Source organism: Porites lutea, chromosome 9 (assembly GCF_958299795.1).
Source record: "Porites lutea chromosome 9, jaPorLute2.1, whole genome shotgun sequence".
Classification (NCBI taxonomy): Eukaryota; Metazoa; Cnidaria; class Anthozoa; order Scleractinia; family Poritidae; genus Porites; species Porites lutea.
Genome location: NC_133209.1, coordinates 9358889 through 9380287, shown reverse-complemented (window position 1 = coordinate 9380287; position 21399 = coordinate 9358889). Strand labels below are relative to the sequence as shown.

Genomic DNA, 21399 nt, shown 5'->3' with positions numbered 1-21399 from the left:
CCCTATCTGTGTTAACCGTCAGACCCTAGAAACTGTGAACAGTGTGAAATCAGTTAGGACTTGGCAGTGATTTAAAGTGGAATATCTATGAGTCCAAATTAGTTAGATTGCTTAAGAAATGGCATTTTGCTACAAGAGAGCCAATTCTATTTTTTATCACATGCATTCGCTCTATTTTGGAGTACGGCAGCCAAGTTTTTTCATCGTGCTCTACCAAGTTATCTAAGCGAAGACGGACGAAAACAATTCAAAGAAGGTACATGCTGTCGACATTTATTTCAGAACGTACGTGTAAAATTAACACCTTGTGTAATTTTCACCTGGTGTAGTGTTTGGCAATCCGTTGCCACAGTAACGTAAGTTACACAGGGGAGGCCGTTTTAGTTTGTAAACTAAGAATTTCCCGCAGTTACGAACGGAGATGTTACGTGAAAAAAAACAGCACTCGCGTCCGTATTGGCCGCGGCTGTTACTGAAACAGACAAATCGTTTCACTGCGCTTTCAGCTACTGAGGCTGTACCATTAAGCCAACCCGGAAACTTATTCTTGCAAAGAGGAGTCCTTAACTGGTAAGATGTACCGCTCTGTTCTCCAGTAAAGACACTGTAAAAGCCTGGCTTTTGTTACTAAAAAACAAAAAAAAAACAAACAAACAAAAAAAGACATTGCCGTATTTTTGAAAACAGACCTCCTCCTTCAATCGAATGCCATCGTCTTCGCCATTGTTGTGCTGGGTGGCTATTTATTTGGTTTGTTCGGTAGGTTTTGTTTTTTGTTTTGTTTTGTTTTGTTTTTTTTTTGGCCAGGGACATCCCCTCTTTATTTCTATGGGGCGTGTGTACTTCCCTTGGGACCGCATTAATTGGATTAAAGAAGAGCTGTCCAATGAGGGTAAAGCTTTTATAATATCATAGGTGTCGAATTACTCCTTAATTTTGGCGCGAAATCTCAACGTTTATACTACTACATGAGAATATTCTGCAATTTGATTGGCTTAGAGCACTGGTATTTCAGCTTAATTTGAAATACCTACATGTGAAAATTACAAACCTCTTGTGGGTAGTGGTATAAACAAATAATAGCATGATTTGCACGTTTAATTTTTCAACAAGTACCACTCGTGATATTTCAAAATTGTCTCAAATTTCACTCGCCTACCGACTGGTGAAATTACCTATAACAATTTCGAAGTATCACTTGTGGTATTTATGCAAAATATCACTACAAATCATGGTATTACCTATACTAATTTGTAATTTCAAATGTGAAAATTGCAAAATTGCCATGGCAACCTTCCGTACGTCTCAGGGTCAAGATGGCGACGAAGTTTAAACAATTCATGAATGAAGATGGCAGGGCATTAAAAGAGCTTTAGAAAACCTGAACACACGAAAAAGCGAATCTAGAAAGATTCTAACAGGTATTTTGTCGAAAAATTCTGAAAGTTCCGAACTTAAGCCAAATCTAAGCTCTAAACGTTTGAAAGAGAAGAGTTTGTCGATCGATACGACCCAGGATAAACAAGGCAAACATGTAAAAAAAAATCGTCGGTGCTAACGTAATTCGTCGCCCATGATATTGATAGGTAATCAAATGGTATACTCCTGAAATTAGCCTAAAGGCTCGGGAAATTATTAGAATTTTGATCTTTTACAAAACGCGCGTGAAATTGTTCCCTTATTTCACTCGTCACCATTTGATTGGTACATATACTGATCCCTTGCGGGGATTTGCTGAAATCAGTTTCCATAAAAGTAATAAAAGAGCGATATGGAAAAACATAAAAACAAGTTTATTTGACTAAACCAGCGAGACTTTATTTGCAGTTACAGCTTCGGATAACAAGCGACCTGCGATGTCAAAAACGTCTTTGGATTTTGGGTTTTCCTGCGATGTCAATCAAAACCTGAAGAATCGGCGCTCTCGCGCTTTCTTTTTTTTCTTTTTTTTCCTTCCCAATACAACTTTATTGAACATACACACTGTAATAAATCAAGGCAAGAGTCGTCGTAATAGTCTCGACCGTGTTTACTCAAACTTTACTCTTTTTTGACCACGAGGTCCTAGCCCTAGTTTTACATCATGTAATACGACACGAAATGTCCTCTACTCTACACTATCCCCTCTCTAATTAAAAGGGTGAGTCTCCGGATTCACGGACAACACTTGAAAGTGTAACAGTGTCAAAGTAACCAGTCCAGTTCACAAGCAAAGGAAAGAAAACTAATACAAAAAAAAAACTGTCCATAACAAATCACAGTCTCAATATCCTCTTAGTGCTCGAGACTTCTTTAACAATTTCGGTCTCAGTTTCTTAATCCGATCTTTTTCCATGGTCTGCTTGTCCTCCAGCATTTGTACGCGATCTACAATTTGCTGTAGACTACTGATAACCCATTCTCCATAACGGTCTGGGGGTCTTCTCACTCGCACCGGTCTTCGATTCTGGAGAGTAGGCTCCGGTTCCAGTCCTTCACCTTCATGTTCACTCCCTTCCTCCTCGCCACTGAGGTCAGGTGGGTCAGATTGAGTTGGTTTGCTTGTAGCATCTAGGGTATCTACAAGGGGGCCACCGCCCTTAGTGTCTGGCGCTTCCACTGAAGGATCACTTCTAGCATCCCTTTCCGCCCCGCTGGGCTGGACGTCATCCGACTGACAACCACTAATCTCTGGCGTATCGGGTTGTTGGCTTGACAGTTCAGGATCACCTTCCAACAACTCACTCTCTTCTTCATCTGCACTCATTGCTACCCCAACAACTGTCCCATCTTCTTCTCCCGGCATCGACTGTGCATGTCCTTCTTCAACAGTCTCCACTGCAGGTGCAGTGCCCAAACCACCAGTAACTACTTCACCCACTGCCTTCTCCTGTTTTCTCTGGTACAACCTCAAGTTGTTGAAATGGACTACCTTGGACCTCCTAGAACGTCCTGCAACTTTTCTAACACAGTACGTAACTTCGGTGACTTGTGATACGATCTCGAACGGACCATCCCACTGTCGGTGAAACTTGCTTGCCTCACCTGGCCTTAGCTGTGGGGTGTAGCGCAGGACTAAATCTCCAGGTTGATAGACCGTGTGCTTCACTCCCTTGTCGTAAGCATCTTTCTGGCGTCGCTGAGCAACCTTCAGATTCTCCCGTACATCCCGGTATGCACCTTCTAAATCCTCCTGTAGATTAGCAGCAAATTCAGTGTACGAGCACTCACTGTCCTTAACCCCACCCATCATCACGTCCAAGGGTATCCTCATCTCTCTTCCGAACATCAGTTCAAATGGAGTGTGCCCTGTGGAGGCATGGATGCTACTCCGGTAGGCCATCATGCAATAATCCAGGTGTTCATCCCAGCTCTGAGGTTTACCTCCAACTTTAGCTTTCAACATGCTCTTAAGGGTCTTGTGTAGGTTCTCAATTTGCCCGTTGCCCTCTGGATGGTAAGCAGTTGACCGCGTTTTGTTGATCTCTAGTAAGTGGCACATCTCTTCAAAAACCTTCGACTCAAAGTCACGCCCCTGATCACTGTGGATGCTGTCGGGCACACCGAATCTGCAAATCCAGTTCCTCACAAGCACCTTTGCACAAGTTGTGGCACGTTGGTTAGGAATTGCAAACGCTTCAGCCCACTTGGTGAAACTGCACTGCACGGTTAAAATGTAGCGATTTCCTCTTCGTGTCCGAGGTAATGGTCCAACTATGTCAATGTGGATCCTTTGCATGGGATTTCCAGTGGCCAATGGATGCAGAGGTGCTCTTGGCTTTGGTCTAGACTTGCACTTGGCACAGGTAAGGCAACCATCGCAGTACCGATGCACGTCCTTTGTCAAGCCCGGCTTCCAAAATCTCGCACTCATTTTCTCCAGGGTCTTCATTCTCCCCAAATGGGCACCTGCAGGACCATCATGAACTTCAGTAAGCGCTGGCCTAACCAGGCTTTGTGGCAAAACTATCCGTTGCTTAGTTGGAGAGGTGTCTGTAGGCGACTGAAGATAGAGCACTCCTCCCTTCAGCTGCAACAGGTCAAGTTGCGCCCATACTGCCCGAGTGGTTCGACTCATGGGCTGAAGTTCCTCAGTCGTCGGTTTCTTCCACTCTTGTGACAACTGCGCTACCACCGGGCCAATATCAGGGTCTTCTCTTTGTGCTTGTGCCACTGCTGCAGTCGACCATATATCCCTCCCCTCACACTGCTTATGAACCGTTGGCAACCCTGCCACAGCGGCTACCTGGGGTCGGGCTGACGGAACACACGATGGGCACTCTCCATGATGACGCCTTGGTCGCCGTGACAAGGCGTCTGCATTACCATGCTGTCTCCCCGGCCGGTGCTCAATTGTATAGTCGTATTCTTGCAGGCGTTCCAGCCAGCGGGCCACTTGCCCTTGGGGCTCCTTAAAGGACATCAACCAGGTTAACGAGTGGTGGTCAGTTCGTAGGCAGAACCGCCGTCCAAGCAGATAATAACGGAAATGGTCAACATAGGTGACTAAAGCTAACATCTCCAACCGAGTAGTGCAATAATTTCTTTCATGTTCGTTCAAAGAGCGACTCCCGTATGCAATTACTCCTTCTGTCCCATCAGGTTGCAGCTGAGATAAGACTGCCCCGATTCCCAAATGTTGGCTAGCATCTGTGTCCAGTATGAATGACCCTGCACCGGCGTTAAAATCTGGATAGGCTAGGACTGGTGCACTGACTAATCGGTGTTTGAGCTCTTCAAAGGCAGATTGTTGCTCTTGTTGCCAATGAAAAGGCGTGTCCTTCCTACACAGTTTATAGAGTGGCTCCGCAATGATTGAGAATCCGGCAATAAACCGCCGATAATAACTAGCCAGACCGAGGAAGCTGTGAAGCTCTTTGACGTCCAGCGGTGTTGGCCAAGTTTCAACTGCTTTAACTTTCTCTGGATTCGTCCTTATTCCATCACCGGAAACAACATGACCCAGAAAGGTAACTTCTCTCTTCAGGAACTGACACTTGGTTGGCTTTAATTTCAAACCCGCTGCTTGTATTCTGTCAAAGACCAACCGTAGGCGGTGAAGATGTTCTTTAAATGTAGAGCCCCAGATGATAATGTCATCTAAGTACACAAGGCAATGTGTCCAAGTGAGTCCACTGAGTGCCAGATTCATCAATCTGGTGAAGCTTGCTGGCCCATTTGTCAAACCAAATGGCATAACCCTCCATTGAAATTGTCCACGATGAGTTGAAAACGCAGTTTTGGGTTTGTCCTCCTCCTTCACTGGCATCTGCCAATATCCAGAGGCCAAATCAAGGCACGAGAACCACTGAGCACCGCCCAGGGCCTCTAAGACATCATCAGTCCTAGGCAGCGAGATAGCATCTTTTTGTGTGTACTGGTTAAGTCTCCGAAAGTCAATACACATACGGTAAGTTCCATCATGTTTCCGGGCCAACACAACGGGGCTACTCCAGGGACTTTGGGACTGTTCAACCCTACCATTAGCTACGAGCTCATCCAGCTGTTGGTCAATGATTTCTCTTTGGTGAGGGGGAATACGGCGCCGTGGTTGCTTAATTGGTGTACAATCACCCGTATTAATTTCATGTTCCATGAGATCAGATTTCCCTAAATCCGAACTGTTCATAGCAAAAATGTCCTCATACTCTTTCACCAGAGACGAGAATTGTTCCTTTTGACCTTCTGAAAGCCCTTCCAGGTTTTGTTGTTCACAGATTGTCCTCCACTTTTCTCCCTCTCCTTTTGTCTGCTCACTCTTCCCCACTGTGCTGTCAATGGTCGAACAGAATGCATGTGGCCGAGAGGTACTTTTCGATTCTGAGTCAACTCCAATGGGAATTATACTACCATTCACGCTGCTAATAGGGTGATATTCGGCAATAGGAACATCTGACCGTATCTTGATTGGTCTATCCGAGAAGTTGGCAACTCGAACAAGGGCCTGTCCCGCCCTTGGAACCACAAGGGAACGAGCTATGCAAATTTCCGATTTTCCCTTTAGTTCCTTTGAGCCCTCCAAGATCCCAGGGCTTCCCGTATTTTGTTCATATCCCTCTTCCAATCTAGCTCCTAGCACTTGTTCAGTCCCCGGCTCTACTTCTACTTCAGCACACAGATAAAGTCTACAAACACTAGGTGTGACCTTGCAGTATCTAATAGGAATTTCAGCATCTCCTACCACAAAGGTTCCCGTGTCATAGTGAATTTGACATCCATACTGCTGAAAAAAGTCTGAACCAAGAATACAATCATGTGCTAGACCTTGCGCAATCATGACAGGCCAGGAGCAATCCATGTTTCCTATGCGAAATCTCACTTGGGTTTCTCCTAAGACAGTCAGTTCATTGCCATTTGCTGTCGTTAATGTTCCTATCACTGGTTTAAGTTTAGAAACATATCCACTTTTCTTCCATGTGTCCTCGCTCAACACACTAACCGTAGCGCCAGTGTCCAACAATACACAAGTTAAACAATGATTCACAAGTCCAGTAATATAGATCCCGGAATCAGATATGGCTGAAATTACACTGTCATTCGCGGTTGTATTGTAATTTACCTCACGGACATCACTGTCTGACAGGGCCACACGTACCGGTCCTACGGGGACTGTCTGGCCCTTGGCAGGCCCCGAGCTCCGTTTCCCGTTGTATTAGTCGGACAATCACGTGCAAAATGACCCTGTTTACGACAATTGTAACACACTACTTCGTTTCGGCGCCGTGGGGCTGTCACGGTTTTTGCTTCCGTTTTCATTTCCAGCTCACGAATTTTCTCATTCATGCCAAGAACTAATTCCTTGAGCTCGCGTATTTCAGATGAAATCTTCTCACTATCAGCCGAGGCACCAATCACATTAACAGATTTCTTCTTCTCAACCGCAGGAGCTGCGCGACAAGCCTTACGAGCACTTTCCAACTGGCGAACCACACGCACAGCTTCCACGAGCGAACTCGGCTGGCTCATAAAAACTCTCTCACGAATGTCATCACTAATTGCTACACCTTGAAGAAACTGGTCCCTTGCCAGTTCCACTTTAAACGAATAGGCCGCCTCTGGGTACGCATTTTCGACCAATTCCATCAAGCTATCCGCAAATCCATCGAAATCTTCATTTGGCTTTTGGCATCGTGCCCGCAACTGCAATTTGTAATCTTCTTTCGTCTTCCCCGAATCAAATCTTCGAGTCAACTGATCAGTAAATTCTTCGAACGGTAGCGATTCCGAGAGCTTGAGCAGCTCAACAGCTTTGTAGGCCGGTTGGTCCAATAATGTAAGCAAATACGCTCGACGATCCACCGGTTTGATGTGCACGAGACTTGCGTATTGCATGAACTGCGAGAGCCACGTTTTGAAATTTTGGCCCACCGAATAAACGCGTGGAGCTCTTACGTTCCTCCTAACTTCGCTTTGTTCGCTTGACGCCACCATACTCTGCTTTAGAGCTTGAGACAGGGTATTTACGAGCTGCTGCAGGTCACTGCCCCCTTCGTGTGGCTCTACTTTCGGTGGTTTCTTCTTTTGTTGTTGTTTCAGCACGGGTTCTGTCGATTCAAGTTTCGGTAACCCTCCTTCGGCGCCTGCGGACATTTCATCTAGTTTCGGTAACCCGCCTTCGGCTCCTGCTGGAGTTCCATCTTCTTCCATCTTTATATCCCAGTTCGCTGCCACCAATGTAATAAATCAAGGCAAGAGTCGTCGTAATAGTCTCGACCGTGTTTACTCAAACTTTACTCTTTTTTGACCACGAGGTCCTAGCCCTAGTTTTACATCATGTAATACGACACGAAATGTCCTCTACTCTACAACACGTACAGTTAACATTCACAAAAGACAATCTGCAACAAAACGAAAACTCCAACTCGAAGCTGACAAAAAAGAAACCTAACACAATAAAAACATTAGTGGTAGCAAAATGGGAGCGCAATCAGTTAAGTAAACAGAATTTCACACCGTATTTAAAAGAGACGAAAAAACAGACCATTTTGTTCTGAAATCTTTTTCGCGACTAGTCGTACAAGAAATATATTTTTCTAGACTAATTTTATCACGAGCTAGGAAAACAAATTCGTTTAAGATGTAAAATTTACCGTTAAGAGCTTTTACGTAAAGAAAATACTTTCCTATAATGACTAAATGATTGAGGGCTAAACAGAATTTAGAATCGTTATCAATAATGCCAAACATGAGTTCTTTTATTGAAAGCGATAATTCTGAATTCACCATGCGCGAGGCCCAATCCAGAAACTCCTTCTCTTTCTTGCCTTCACATCTTAGCGGATCTCTTAGGAAACAAAAGGTCATGGTTTGCGATTTGCGATTGCTGGATTTCGATCCATTTTGAGTTTCTAGGTTCGTTGCTTTTGAGCTTCAGAGTTCGGTCGCGTGATTTTGAAAAGCAGTAAGTTTTACTTTTATAGCTCTAAGTTTTTTTTAGCTTCTTTATACTGAAACATGGTAAGTTTATATTGTTCCTATAGAGCTTCCAAATCCAGAAGAAACACAGATATGGAAGGGTGACTGAAACGAATCGGTACGTTTTCGCTAACATTTACTTTTGCAGCTTCTGCTCATTATTACCGCCTTTACTGATTTGACAAACACAGTGGACGCTACCAGTAACGGTTTGATTCACGTCGCAGAGAAACCCCAAATCCTGAAACGTTTTTGACAACGTAAGTCGGCTGCTATCCGTAACAGCTGTAATCTGAACAGAAGACGATGACGGGAATGCTGACGGTTGAAGAGAAGAAGAGACAGTGTGCTTACGAAATGGTGAAGAAGTAGCAGACAAATGGTCGACATTTGGAATTGTCGAAATATGCATTGTTGGGTCCTGGGCAGCTAACGACGTGGATGGGTATGGGAAGACTTGGCTTGGCTTGATTACTATAAGAAAAGGAAATATAGTAAACTTTAGTAGTTCGTATGAAAAATTATCATCTTCATCATCATCATCATCATCATCATCATCATCATTATCATAAACTCTGACTTATTAAAATCATCGGTGCTAACGTAATTCGTCGCCCATGATATTAATAGGTAATCAAATGGTATACTCCTGAAATTAGCCTAGAGGCTCGGGTAATTATTAGAATTTTAATCTTTTACAAAACGCGCGTGAAATTGTTCCCTTATTTCACTCGTCACGATTTGATTAGTACATATACTGATCCCTTGCGGGGATTTGCTGAAATCAGTTTCCATAAAAGTAATAAAAGAGCGATATGGAAAAACATAAAAACAAGTTTACGTGACTAAACCAGCGAGACTTATTTGACTAAACCAGCGAGACTTTATTTGCAGTTACAGCTTCGGATAACAAGCGACCTGCGATGTCAAAAACGTCTTTGGATTTTGGGTTTTCCTGCGATGTCAATCAAAATCTGAAGAATCGGCGCTCTCGCGCTTTCTTTTTTTTCTTTTTTTTCCTTCCCAATACAACTTTATTGAACATACACACGTACAGTTAACATTCACAAAAGACAATATGCAACAAAACGAAAACTACAACTCGAAGCTGACAAAAAAGAAACCTAACACAATAAAAACATTAGTGGTAACAAAATGGGAGCGCAATCAGTTAAGTAAACAGAATTTCACACCGTATTTAAAAGAGACGAAAAAACAGACCATTTTGTTCTGAAATCTTTCTCGCGACTAGTCGTACAAGAAATATATTTTTCTAGACTAATTTTATCACGAACTAGGAAAACAAATTCGTTTAAGATGTAAAATTTACCGTTAAGAGCTTTTACGTAAAGAAAATACTTTCCTATAATGACTAAATGATTGAGGGCTAAACAGAATTTAGAATCGTTATCAACAATGCCAAACATAATTTCTTTTATTGAAAGCGATAATTCTGAATTCACCATGCGCAAGGCCCAATCCAGAAAATCCTTCTCTTTCTCGCTTTCACATCTTAGCGGATCTCTTAGGAAACAAAAGGTCATGGTTTGCGATTTGCGATTGCTGGATTTCGATCCATTGTGTGTTTCTAGGTTCGTTGCTTTTGAGCTTCAGAGTTCGGTCGCGTGATTTTGAAAAGCAGTAAGTTTTACTTTTATAGCTCTAAGTTTTTTTTAGCTTCTTTATACTGAAACATGGTAAGTTTATATTGTTCCTATAGAGCTTCCAAATCCAGAAGAAACACAGATATGGAAGGGTGACTGAAACGAATCGGTACGTTTTCGCTAACATTTACTTTTGCAGCTTCTGCTCATTATTACCGCCTTTACTGATTTGACAAACACAGTGGACGCTGCTAGTAACGGTTTGATTCACGTCGCAGAAAAACCCCAAAATCCTGAAACGTTTTTGACAACGTAAGTCGGCTGCTATCCGTAACAGCTGTAATCTGAACAGAAGACGATGACGGGAATGCTGACGGTTGAAGAGAAGAAGAGACAGTGTGCTTACGAAATGGTGAAGAAGTAGCAGACAAATGGTCGACATTTGGAATTGTCGAAATATGCATTGTTGGGTCCTGGGCAGCTAACGACGTAGATGAATATGGGAAGACTTGGCTTGGCTTGATTACTATAAGAAAAGGAAATATAGTAAACTTTAGTAGTTCGTATGAAAAATTATCATCTTCATCATCATCATCATCATCATCATCATCATCATTATCATAAACTCTGACTTATTAAAATCATCGGTGCTAACGTAATTCGTCGCCCATGATATTAATAGGTAATCAAATGGTATACTCCTGAAATTAGCCTAAAGGCTCGGGAAATTATTAGAATTTTAATCTTTTACAAAACGCGCGTGAAATTGTTCCCTTATTTCACTCGTCACGATTTGATTAGTACATATACTGATCCCTTGCGGGGATTTGCTGAAATCAGTTTCCATAAAAGTAATAAAAGAGCGATATGGAAAAACATAAAAACAAGTTTACGTGACTAAACCAGCGAGACTTATTTGACTAAACCAGCGAGACTTTATTTGCAGTTACAGCTTCGGATAACAAGCGACCTGCGATGTCAAAAACGTCTTTGGATTTTAGGTTTTCCTGCGATGTCAATTAAAATCTGAAGAATCGGCGCTCTCGCGCTTTCTTTTTTTTCTTTTTTTTCCTTCCCAATACAACTTTATTGAACATACACACGTACAGTTAACATTCACAAAAGACAATCTGCAACAAAACGAAAACTACAACTCGAAGCTGACAAAAAAGAAACCTAACACAATAAAAACATTAGTGGTAACAAAATAGGAGCGCAATCAGTTAAGTAAACAGAATTTCACACCGTATTTAAAAGAGACGAAAAAACAGACCATTTTGTTCTGAAATCTTTTTCGCGACTAGTCGTACAAGAAATATATTTTCTAGACTAATTTTATCACGAGCTAGGAAAACAAATTCGTTTAAGATGTAAAATTTACCGTTAAGAGCTTTTACGTAGAGAAAATACTTTCCTATAATGACTAAATGATTGAGGGCTAAACAGAATTTAGAATCGTTATCAACAATGCCAAACATACTTTCTTTTATTGAAAGCGATAATTCTGAATTCACCATGCGCGAGGCCCAATCCAGAAAATCCTTCTCTTTCTCGCTTTCACATCTTAGCGGATCTCTTAGGAAACAAAAGGTCATGGTTTGCGATTTGCGATTGCTGGATTTCGATCCATTTTGTGTTTCTAGGTTCGTTGCTTTTGAGCTTCAGAGTTCGGTCGCGTAATTTTGAAAAGCAGTAAGTTTTACTTTTATAGCTCTAAGTTTTTTTTAGCTTCTTTATATTGAAACATGGTAAGTTTATATTGTTCCTATAGAGCTTCCAAATCCAGAAGAAACACAGATATGGAAGGGTGACTGAAACGAATCGGTACGTTTTCGCTAACATTTACTTTTGCAGCTTCTGCTCATTATTACCGCCTTTACTGATTTGACAAACACAGTGGACGCTACCAGTAACGGTTTGATTCACGTCGCAGAGAAACCCCAAATCCTGAAACGTTTTTGACAACGTAAGTCGGCTGCTATCCGTAACAGCTGTAATCTGAACAGAAGACGATGACGGGAATGCAGACGGTTGAAGAGAAGAAGAGACAGTGTGCTTACGAAATGGTGAAGAAGTAGCAGACAAATGGTCGACATTTGAAATTGTCGAAATATGCATTGTTGGGTCCTGGGCAGCTAACGACGTAGATGAATATGGGGAGACTTGGCTTGGCTTGATTACTATAAGAAAAGGAAATATAGTAAACTTTAGTTGTTTGTATGAAAAAATATCATCTTCATCATCATCATCATCATCATCATCATCATCATCATCATAAACTCTGACTTATTAATCGTACTTGGCACATATCAATATGCTGTTCATCAACAATTGAAATGTTGAAATAGTGGAAATTATGTCAAGAGCGCTTATTAATCGTATTTGGCTGAAGCATTTTGTGGTCGTCAATGTTGCTCCACCTCCCTTAGCTTTGACATCATCCATATTGTTGGCCTTCGTTTTTTATCATTCTTGGCATTTATCATTATACACAAATGCTTGGTCAACGTTTCACTAATTTTAAGGCCTAAAGATCCACTCATTTGGCATATTTAAATTATGTAACCTTTTGTTCATGGACTTTGTCGTGTCTTTTCCCGCCGCTTATAATTAAGACAATATGTTTTGTTTGTCTTGGTAGCACTTAACGGTCACAAAATTTTATTTTTGTTAGATTTTGGTCATTTTGCTTTTTTTTTTTTTTTTCTAGTTCGTAGTTTGACGCGGTAGCAAAAACATTGTGAATTCTAAAGTATCAAGGAGATGTTTGCTTGCGAGGAGCGGTAAAAAAGCCAAAGAGCATTAAACTACTCAAGAACTGGAAAAAATTGGTGAGCAGTGTAATCTCCTGTGTACCTTTTATCGGTGTGAACCACAGATTCCTCACCTAGTTTAAAGGAATATATCTTCACCAGTTGTACCTAATTACTACGGCTTACTAATCAGCGACACAATTACAACTCCTACCGTTATCACAGATTTTTCCTTGAAATCCTTTTGTACAAGTGCAATTAAATCCTTCGACAGTGTTGACACAGGTTGCTCCATTTTTGCACGGGTTACTAACACACTCGTTGACATCTAAAGGGAAAAATGAGGCAGAGTTTCTCAATACGTTGCCTACTAAAAAAGAATGGGAAAGAATGAGGCTTCTTTCTGGGATGGAATGAGGCCTCTACTGCTAAATTCTTGACTCAGGGTATGGTTATCTAAGGCGAGGAGGATCGTGTTATCACAGACTTTAGACCTGTAGCTGGATCTAAACTGCATTTTCAAAAGTCTTTGAGAAGACTGGTTATGATCAAAATCTCTCTGGAGTTTTGAAGGGTCACTCTTGCTCTACTGCAGCCATTTTAAAGATGACAGAGGACTGGGGTGGTAGCCTGGATTGCTGTTGTTGCAGTGGACCTCAGCAAAGCCTTTGATAGTGTTAGCCACAATCTCTTGTTGGCTAAATTAAAAGCCCATGGTTTTTTAACTGCTGTTATCAATTTAATTCGTGAGTATTTGAAAGAACGTCACCGCGAAGGGTAAAGATTGAGGGTATTTGTTCTGAATGGAAATGGGTCAAAGCAGGTGTCCCCCAGGGATCTCTTCGTGGCCCATTATTATTTAACATTCACATAATTGACGAGAACTACAGTGCCCCGAATATGGCACTAAGGCTATATGCCAATGACACCACCGGATGCAATTCTGATGCTTCGTCCTTAGCTCTACAGTTCATGGTCAATGAGACTTTATCCACGTTGTCTCAATGGGTCGGATAACGTTTACTCTCAATGAATAGCACTTAGGCTCAAGCTGATCCTTGGCTGAACATACAAGTATAACCTTTACATCAACTGCATGAAGTGAATCCCACTCTCAAGGTTCTAGGAGTTACGTTGCATAGAAAGATTTCCTACAAGGCCAGATTTCGGCACAGTTAAAGAGTTTTTACTCCAAGACCTCAGCTCTTAAACGAATATCTCGCTTTGTCCCCGTGAACACTGTGACTCTGCTGTATAAGAAGTTTCTAGTTTCACATTCAGAACTGCTGGGATACAGTTTTTGTTGGTCTAGGTACGGTGCAGAGCGATCGACTAGAGGATGCTAGTTATTATGTCTTATTATAAGAACTCTATTTAGGTCTAAGAATGAAAGCTACGAGAGCTTACAGAATCTCGTGGGTGTGAATACTTTGAAACACCGTCGTTATTACCAAGCTCTGGTGTTGATTTAGAAATGTCTTAATAAAAAAATTATAACTCAACAGGTCCAAATATACATCCCTTAAAAGGCATGTATGTTATAATTTAAGGGGTAAGGGAAGTAATCTGGTACAGCCTCATTTTTACACAGAGTCCTTTTCATTTATAGCTAGCAAGTTATGGGATAAGCTACCATTGTATATTATATATAAACTCCGATAATCTCAAAGTGTTTAAAAAGGCTCCACAAAAGTTCAATTTAGAATCTTTATTCGACTTTAATCTATTTTATTCTTTGTTATCATGGTTTGTGGCCTTTTTCTGAACATTCATGTTAAATTTTGGCTCTTTTTCATAGTTTTTTTTTTTTTTTTATGATGATGATAATTTTTTTTTTTAAAAGATGTTACGTCTTATGTAGTTTAAGTTTTTTTACTTAGGTTTTTCCTCTAGTTTAGTATATCACGAACACGTTCGAACGAGTTATTACTGTTAGTTCCTAGATGTTACGTGTATCATAAACTACTTACTACTTACTTACTGGAGGTACCGACTTTCTTTTAATTTAACAAAACAAACATAACGGATATTATTAGCGGTTTAAAAAATTGGAGAGCAAATTCGGCGCAATTCATAGTATAGTGTATATCAGGCTCTGTCTTCCTCACCTTTTTCGCAGATGTAATGAATTATATCAGAACATTCCTGGTCATTCCATCCACCGTTGTGAGACCCAAATGGACGTATTTCTACACACTCCTCAATAATATTGTTGGGTTCACGGTCACCCCAGTGAGTGTAGTTGAGTCGAGATCCATCCACCCACAACCAGCTCTTTTTGTCACTGGAGTTCCTGTGCAAGCCTATCCAGGTAAGTTTCCCTTTTTTTCCTATGAGAGGTTTAAGAGCTTGATGTTCGGCTTCTGAGCTAATTATAGCCAACGTAGAATTCAGGTCTTCACAGGCCTTCTTTGCTGCTTGCCAATTCAGGACGTTCTCGGAAAGCTTGTAGCAGGACGTGAGGTTTTTAAACCAGCCACTTGGACATAATGCTGTTGACAAAGCAACGAATACAGCATGAAGATCCTATTTCAAGAGTGGCATTTTCATCAAAAGTATTCACACACGTTTGACAGAAACGTTGAGAACGGTGAGCACTTTAGTTAACGATTGTTTGCGTGAACGAAATTTTCAAACGGGATGGTTTGCTCTGGGGTTGGGGACTCCCATATAAAAGTGACGGGGAAAAATTAAAGGAGACTATGTGTGTGTGACTCTATCCTATCCCAGCATGTTGCACATGCCAAAATTTCTCCTTGCACTGAATATGTCACAAAAAAATGTAAAAAGTAAGAAGTAAATGTGGGGCAAAGTTGTTAAATCCCACATTTGCATACCAAAACATGGGGTTGGGAAGTAAATTTCGCATTTACCACCCTTGCACCATCTTTACTCCTCAGCTTTGCCACAATTTTGCAACTTATCTGCCGAGAGAAAATTTGTGCAGATTCATTTTTTCGTCCAGTGGAGGCTTTTGCATATGCCGCTGGGATATGTTCAAAAACGTTAAAAATCCCTGTCATGCATTGAGGAAAACGTTTCTATAGAGTCATATACACTTGATCTCTTTAATACTGACACCTGAAAGTAACTTGGAACGCAGAGGTCGGGTAACCCTTTGAGAATTGGGTTAGAATGGCTTTTGTAATAATCTTATAATTTTATACTTCGGCCTCTAGTCAATAATGATACCATTGTAAATAATTATAAATTCTATTTCATTAACTGCAATACGTGATGTTTTGATTTGTAGTGTCCCCATTTAGTGGTTCCTCTACTGCTATGTTAGTTTGTCACTTAAATGAAGGAATTGATTAATTGATTGATTGATTGATTGATTGGTTGTGTATCAGTTTTCATATCGCCGGCAAATTATAAGGCAAATTATTTTTCAAAATGAAAAAAATAAATAAATAAAAATAAATAAATAAATAAATAATGAAAATAGACCTATAAATTAATCTATATTTTCATGACAATTACTACCAGCCCATGCACTAACTGGCCCCAGTTTATTAAGAGGTGGCATGGATAAGACAGATAACACTATCCACTGGATGAACCTATATCCAGTGGACTGGCGCAATTGGTTTTCCTAATACTTATTCGCTGGATAGTGATTTATAAGATGGATAGCGCTATCCACCTTTTGAACAACCGGGCCAACTATAAAGAGAGGAGAAGCTATCAGCAAAAAATGCTTAAACGGGTTTTAAACTTTAAAAGTTCTAAAGTTTTAAGAATATCCAAATGTTCTTTACCTAAACCGAGCTAATACTCGACGCCATGTTCTTTCCAGGAGAGGTTAATTTCATCTAAGTTCAGTAATGGACCTTGGCAAACGCGAGAGAAATTACAGTGTTTGTACGAGAATCTAATGTCGAATAACTTTCGTAGAACGGCTGTTCTGAAAAACATATGAATTGTAAACTAAAACTTCACTCCAGAGGATTCTACTGAGAAAAATTGAAGGCGTTACATGCGCTAGAAGACCTAGAACCATTTTTATTTTTCCGTTTTACGCACGGCATTAGACTCTCATACAAAGATGCTACAAACACTGTAATTTCTCACACGTTTTTCTACTCGTCAAGATGGCGTCGAAAACCGTAACAAGGTCTATTAAGCCTGGTTTTCTTGTGTCGGGAACATCTCACACGATCGGGGATTTTACTCTTTCCCGACTGTCCCAGATTTCAGTGCTGACTAATGAAAACTCGAAATCGTAGATATCCCCGATCGTCTGGGATGGACGGGGACAAATCTGGATAATCGGGACCGTTTCTATTTTCCCAACGCGTCCCAGATTTCTGCGATGGGCGGCGATCATTCCCAACAAATGAAAACTCAAATTTGTACCGTCGGGGACGTCGGCGATGGATATGGCTCTACATTTGCTTACATGATACCACCACAAAATGCCATGTCGGCGTGAGTTCATCCCGGTTGTTGTACCGGGGCGAGAATCTCACTCCGGTACGAAATCTCGCAACGGTATCATGTAAACGCGAAACGAACACACGTTTCGGTGTGAAATCGGTCTGTCCGTAGACTGGAACGGGTAGCGCATGCGTAATGTATCCGATTTTGAATCACACATGTATTTTATTAACATGAAGTGTACCTTCACATAACGTGATATGAAATGACCCAGTCATCATGTAAACGTGAAACGAGATCAAAAAGTCATCCCGGTAAGAAACTCGCGCCGGTGCAAGTTTTCTCATGTAAACACTCCCTAAATTGTTGGGCCCCAGTCTCCCTGTCATACATTTGTGTACAAATTTCAATTTTGGCGCACTTTCCATTTCCCGCCAAATTCAATATCGGGAGAATCTGGGACAGACTTCTGGCATTTATCCGATATATCGGCAAAATCTGTTATGGTCGACAAAAAGTAAAATCCCTGATCATCTGGGATTTTCCCGACATATGAAAACCAGTCTTTAAAGTCAAGATACGTATCACTTCGTTTTACGCTAAGTAAATAAGGCTGTTAATCCGCTATTTTAAGCTTCTTGAGTTAAGGACTGCTCTCAAGCAAAAAGTCAAAGAATTAGTCTAGTGTGAGCAACGAATAAAAACAGACTTGTGGACTGATTCTTGATGTTCAACAACTCGCCCTTGCTGCATTGTAAATTTCAGGCGAGTATGATGAATTTTGTTTTCTGCTGTTTGGGTGACGCGTTTGTGAGCAGAATACAAATATTCATTTAAATTTGCATTATATTCTCAACATCTCTTTTCAAATGGACAGTAAAAAATGCAGACTGCAGACTAACTGCAGACCATTGTTTTCAGGGTTAGAAAACAATAGGACTATTTTTGTCTTGTTTTCAGTTGCATGGTGAAAACAATGGTCTGCAACAGTCTACAGTCTACATTTTGTACTGACCGTCCTTTAAATATCAAATTTTGCCTAGTGAGAAATTTTCTGTTGGCCTGAAGTTTGAGATATCCTTAGCCCAGTTCAAACGTCGAATTTCACACGTGCCGAACTTAATTCCTAGTTTAGTCTACTAAAATAGTTAAATACGGCATTTGATTCAAAAGTCAAATTTAACTCAGTGAACTCTGTCGAATTTAACTCTGTTTGCTGTCAATATTCCCAGTAATATTATAATAATTTTCTAAAATTCGTGCATTAAGTTCGGCACACGTGAGTGCGACGTTTGAATCAAAAGTCGAACCTAAGTCGAATCTTCGACTGTTTCAGTCACAGATACGACAAACGTCGCATTTAATTTAAACAGTCGAATTTAATTGATTCAAACGATGCACTTCAAATTCATTTTACTCTCGAGTTAAGTTCGGCACATGTGAAATTCGACGTTTGAACCGCGCCTTACTCTGTGGCATCTTCCTGAACATCAGTGTCTTATAAAATGAAACTCTATTGTCTAACCTCGAACGCACTCTATCATCTCCGATTATTTACTACTAGATAAATATTATGTACTGCTTTGGTGAGTTTTATGGGAGGTGCATCTTTCTTACCCTCCTGCTTCTGTGCTTGTATCGTAAAACACGGAGTGAGAATAACTAAAAACACACAAGTATATACTATCTCCATTTCTGAAAAATCGAACCAACTGACTGAAAGCAATTCTATTCCTGGTTTGCAACCAAGTGACAAGGCGGTCACGTTGGCGGTCAATTCAAAAGAGTTTTTCCCGAAGAATTTACATGAAAATAGATTTTAAATAATGCTTTTGTTCTTGACCACCAACATGGCCGCCGTCACCTCACGTACAGACTAGCACACGGACCAATCTGCGTACGTACGTAAGTGTTTTCGTTAATTAGCGTTACGTAATTTGCAACGCCACCGTGAGATCATGAGAATTTGAAAGAGATAAACTACGGTTGTATTTTAACAATTAAAGAATTCAAATGTTTACCAGACCAAACTAAACAAAATGCTTTCCCCTTATATATACTGCTGTAATGCTCAAAATTTGTAGGGATACCGTAAAATTCCGAAAATAAACCCATCCATGTATAAGCCCCTCCAAATATAAGCCCCCCCCAAACCGGTAACGCATAAAACCCTCCGTTAAATCGCCCCTCCAACTATACGCCCCCCGGAGGCTTGTACTTGGAAAATTGCCCTCAAATACAAAGTATAACAAAGCAAAAACGATAAGTTTACTTCCAACTATACGGCTAGCCCAATCGATTTTGAAACGCAAATTTCCCTCCGTGGATAAGCCCCTCCAAAAATAAGCCCCTCAAAAAGGACCTTTGAAAAATATAAGCCCCGGGGCTTATTTTCGGAATTTTACGGTATTTGAGAAACCTGTTGTGAGAGAATTCACTCCATGAGCCTTCAGAGGAAGTAGGAAATAGGAATTTGGTAGTACGTGATGCGGAATATGAAGGGGAACGGAAATCAGCACAGCTAATGAAGCATGGCGAGGGAACAAACTTTCAAGGCAAAACAAATAAACGATTTTTTAGATGTTATATATATATATAAGAAGTTTTTGAACATATTAGTAAATGTGGCGATAAAAGTTGTGGATAAGAAAGGATATTTAGACGTACTTTTCAAGATCTAAAGATTACTCGGGTCAGCACTACGTAGCTCTTGAATCCAATCCAGCGGTTTGCTACCTGAAATTTCAGGCAGTGGATTTGTTTTAGCTGCAATAACTTGCTGAAAGATATTTGAATTTGGGCGACTTTGTGTGATATCCGTGGACACGTCTGTTTCTAGGAATCAAAGAACTCATTCGGTTAAAGGAAGTGACATGTAAAATAATTAAAAACACCACGTCATGTCACAAAAAAAATAATATAGATTTAGCCAGGGCTAAAAGCGAAGCTCCCATTAATAAATATATATTTTAAATCAAACAATAAACTTGTAATCCACAAATCAGTTAACTTAAGGGCACATTCATGTGACTTTTGACGGAAAGGATAAGTTATTTTAGAGTGAAACATCTTACATCGAGTTGATAGCTTAAATATATGTACACCCAAAAAATAGCAAACATCTTCTATCACATTCAAGAGCCATAATGGCTCTTGATCACAGTAGATTAGGCCTCGAAAACAAATTCTTGGAAAACAAATCAGGCCGCATTTTTTTGCGTTCGACAGGTTTACTTTACAAATCCTTGCCAACAAATCTGAGGGTGTGTAAACCAACCTTTTATACTTTTTATACATCACATCTGAGGTGAAACAGTACTTTTTATCATACAGACCTCGGACAGAATACGGCATTTCACAATTTTTCAATGTCCAGGACGATGAATCGTGGGCTTTTAGCGAAACCGTTCAAAAAATTTCCAAAATCACCCATACGGCCAGCCGGTTCTCATTTTTAGTGCGAGCTGTCAGTGTGGTCGAGTGTTTGAATGAACTTTAATGGAGATACGCTTCAACATAATAACGAATTTATTATCATTACTTTTTGTTATTTAATGGTTCCAGTCATAACGATGTGTAATCTTATAAAGCGTTTGATACGCGCGACATTTCTAAGTACTCCTGCAAGCGATGTTCATGAACGATGAAAACAAACACCACGGACAAGCGATTAAAATTTCAAGAGAGACTACTAACAATCAATAAAAGAAATATAATTCGGTAAAACATTTACAGAGACAACAATTTTCATTCACCAAGACAAGTATTAAAGTGTTTCTAAAAATCCTGAGTCTTTACGCTTAAGTTTATTTTGTTTTACTTTCAGCCGGCCTCCCGGTGTTTGTTTTGTTTTTCAAAGATGAACTCCTCGAAGCAAGAAAATCACTCAAAGTTTTCTTTCTACAGCCAAATTTATAACTAAATATTCTTCGGAACGTTTTTTTTCTATTTGTGGTGAAAAAAAAAATCTGAAGGCCTTTTAAAGTTCTGTAAGCTTATATCAAACCTGATACTAGATCAGATCATTGACTTAAATCTTAACAAACGTGCAAAAACTTGCCGCATAAACTGTGCTCGACTTCATGAAATTAGATATAACAAAAACAAACATCAAATACAATAATTACTCAGGCTTACCATTCGAGATTCAGTTCCTGAAAGATATCAAGGAAGGCCATAGTTGCTTGAGACTTTTAAACCCTCTTACGCATTGAGCAAGGTGAAAGACGAAAACAATGCCATCCGAAATCGGATTACCCAATTTTGAC

The 21399-nt window shown here is 40.4% G+C and overlaps 2 protein-coding genes across 2 annotated transcripts in view; both read right to left on the bottom strand.

Moving 5' to 3' along the window:
• LOC140948859 (adhesion G protein-coupled receptor L3-like) overlaps positions 1–9938 on the bottom strand; it is a 35867-nt gene extending 25929 nt beyond the window's left edge. The window contains exons 1-2 of the mRNA XM_073398127.1: positions 9725–9938; positions 8749–8868 (exon numbers count right to left, since the gene is read on the bottom strand). Coding sequence (XP_073254228.1) covers positions 8749–8868; positions 9725–9938 — 334 coding nt within the window. The remainder of the gene's footprint in view (positions 1–8748; positions 8869–9724) is intronic.
• A 1902-nt stretch (positions 9939–11840) lies between these two features.
• On the bottom strand, positions 11841–18865 carry LOC140948858 (L-selectin-like). Its single transcript, XM_073398126.1, has 4 exons — positions 18749–18865; positions 14860–15243; positions 12966–13079; positions 11841–12178 (listed from the first exon to the last, which is right to left on the bottom strand). The coding sequence occupies exons 1-4, from the start codon at positions 18822–18824 to the stop codon at positions 11841–11843; spliced, it is 912 nt and encodes a 303-aa protein (XP_073254227.1). The 5' UTR covers positions 18825–18865.
• Between the last annotated feature and the right edge of the window lie 2534 nt (positions 18866–21399).

Bases quoted from the DNA above. Each gene is read 5' to 3' on its own strand.
- LOC140948858 (XM_073398126.1), bottom strand. From the start codon at position 18,824: ATGGAGATAGTATATACTTGTGTGTTTTTAGTTATTCTCACTCCGTGT. The intron at 15,244-18,748 runs GTAAGAAAGATG...CTTTGTCAACAG, and splicing joins ACAAGCACAGAAGCAGGAGG to CATTATGTCCAAGTGGCTGG. The intron at 12,179-12,965 runs GTAGGAGTTGTA...CTTTTCTTATAG, and splicing joins AGGAAAAATCTGTGATAACG to TAATCAAGCCAAGCCAAGTC.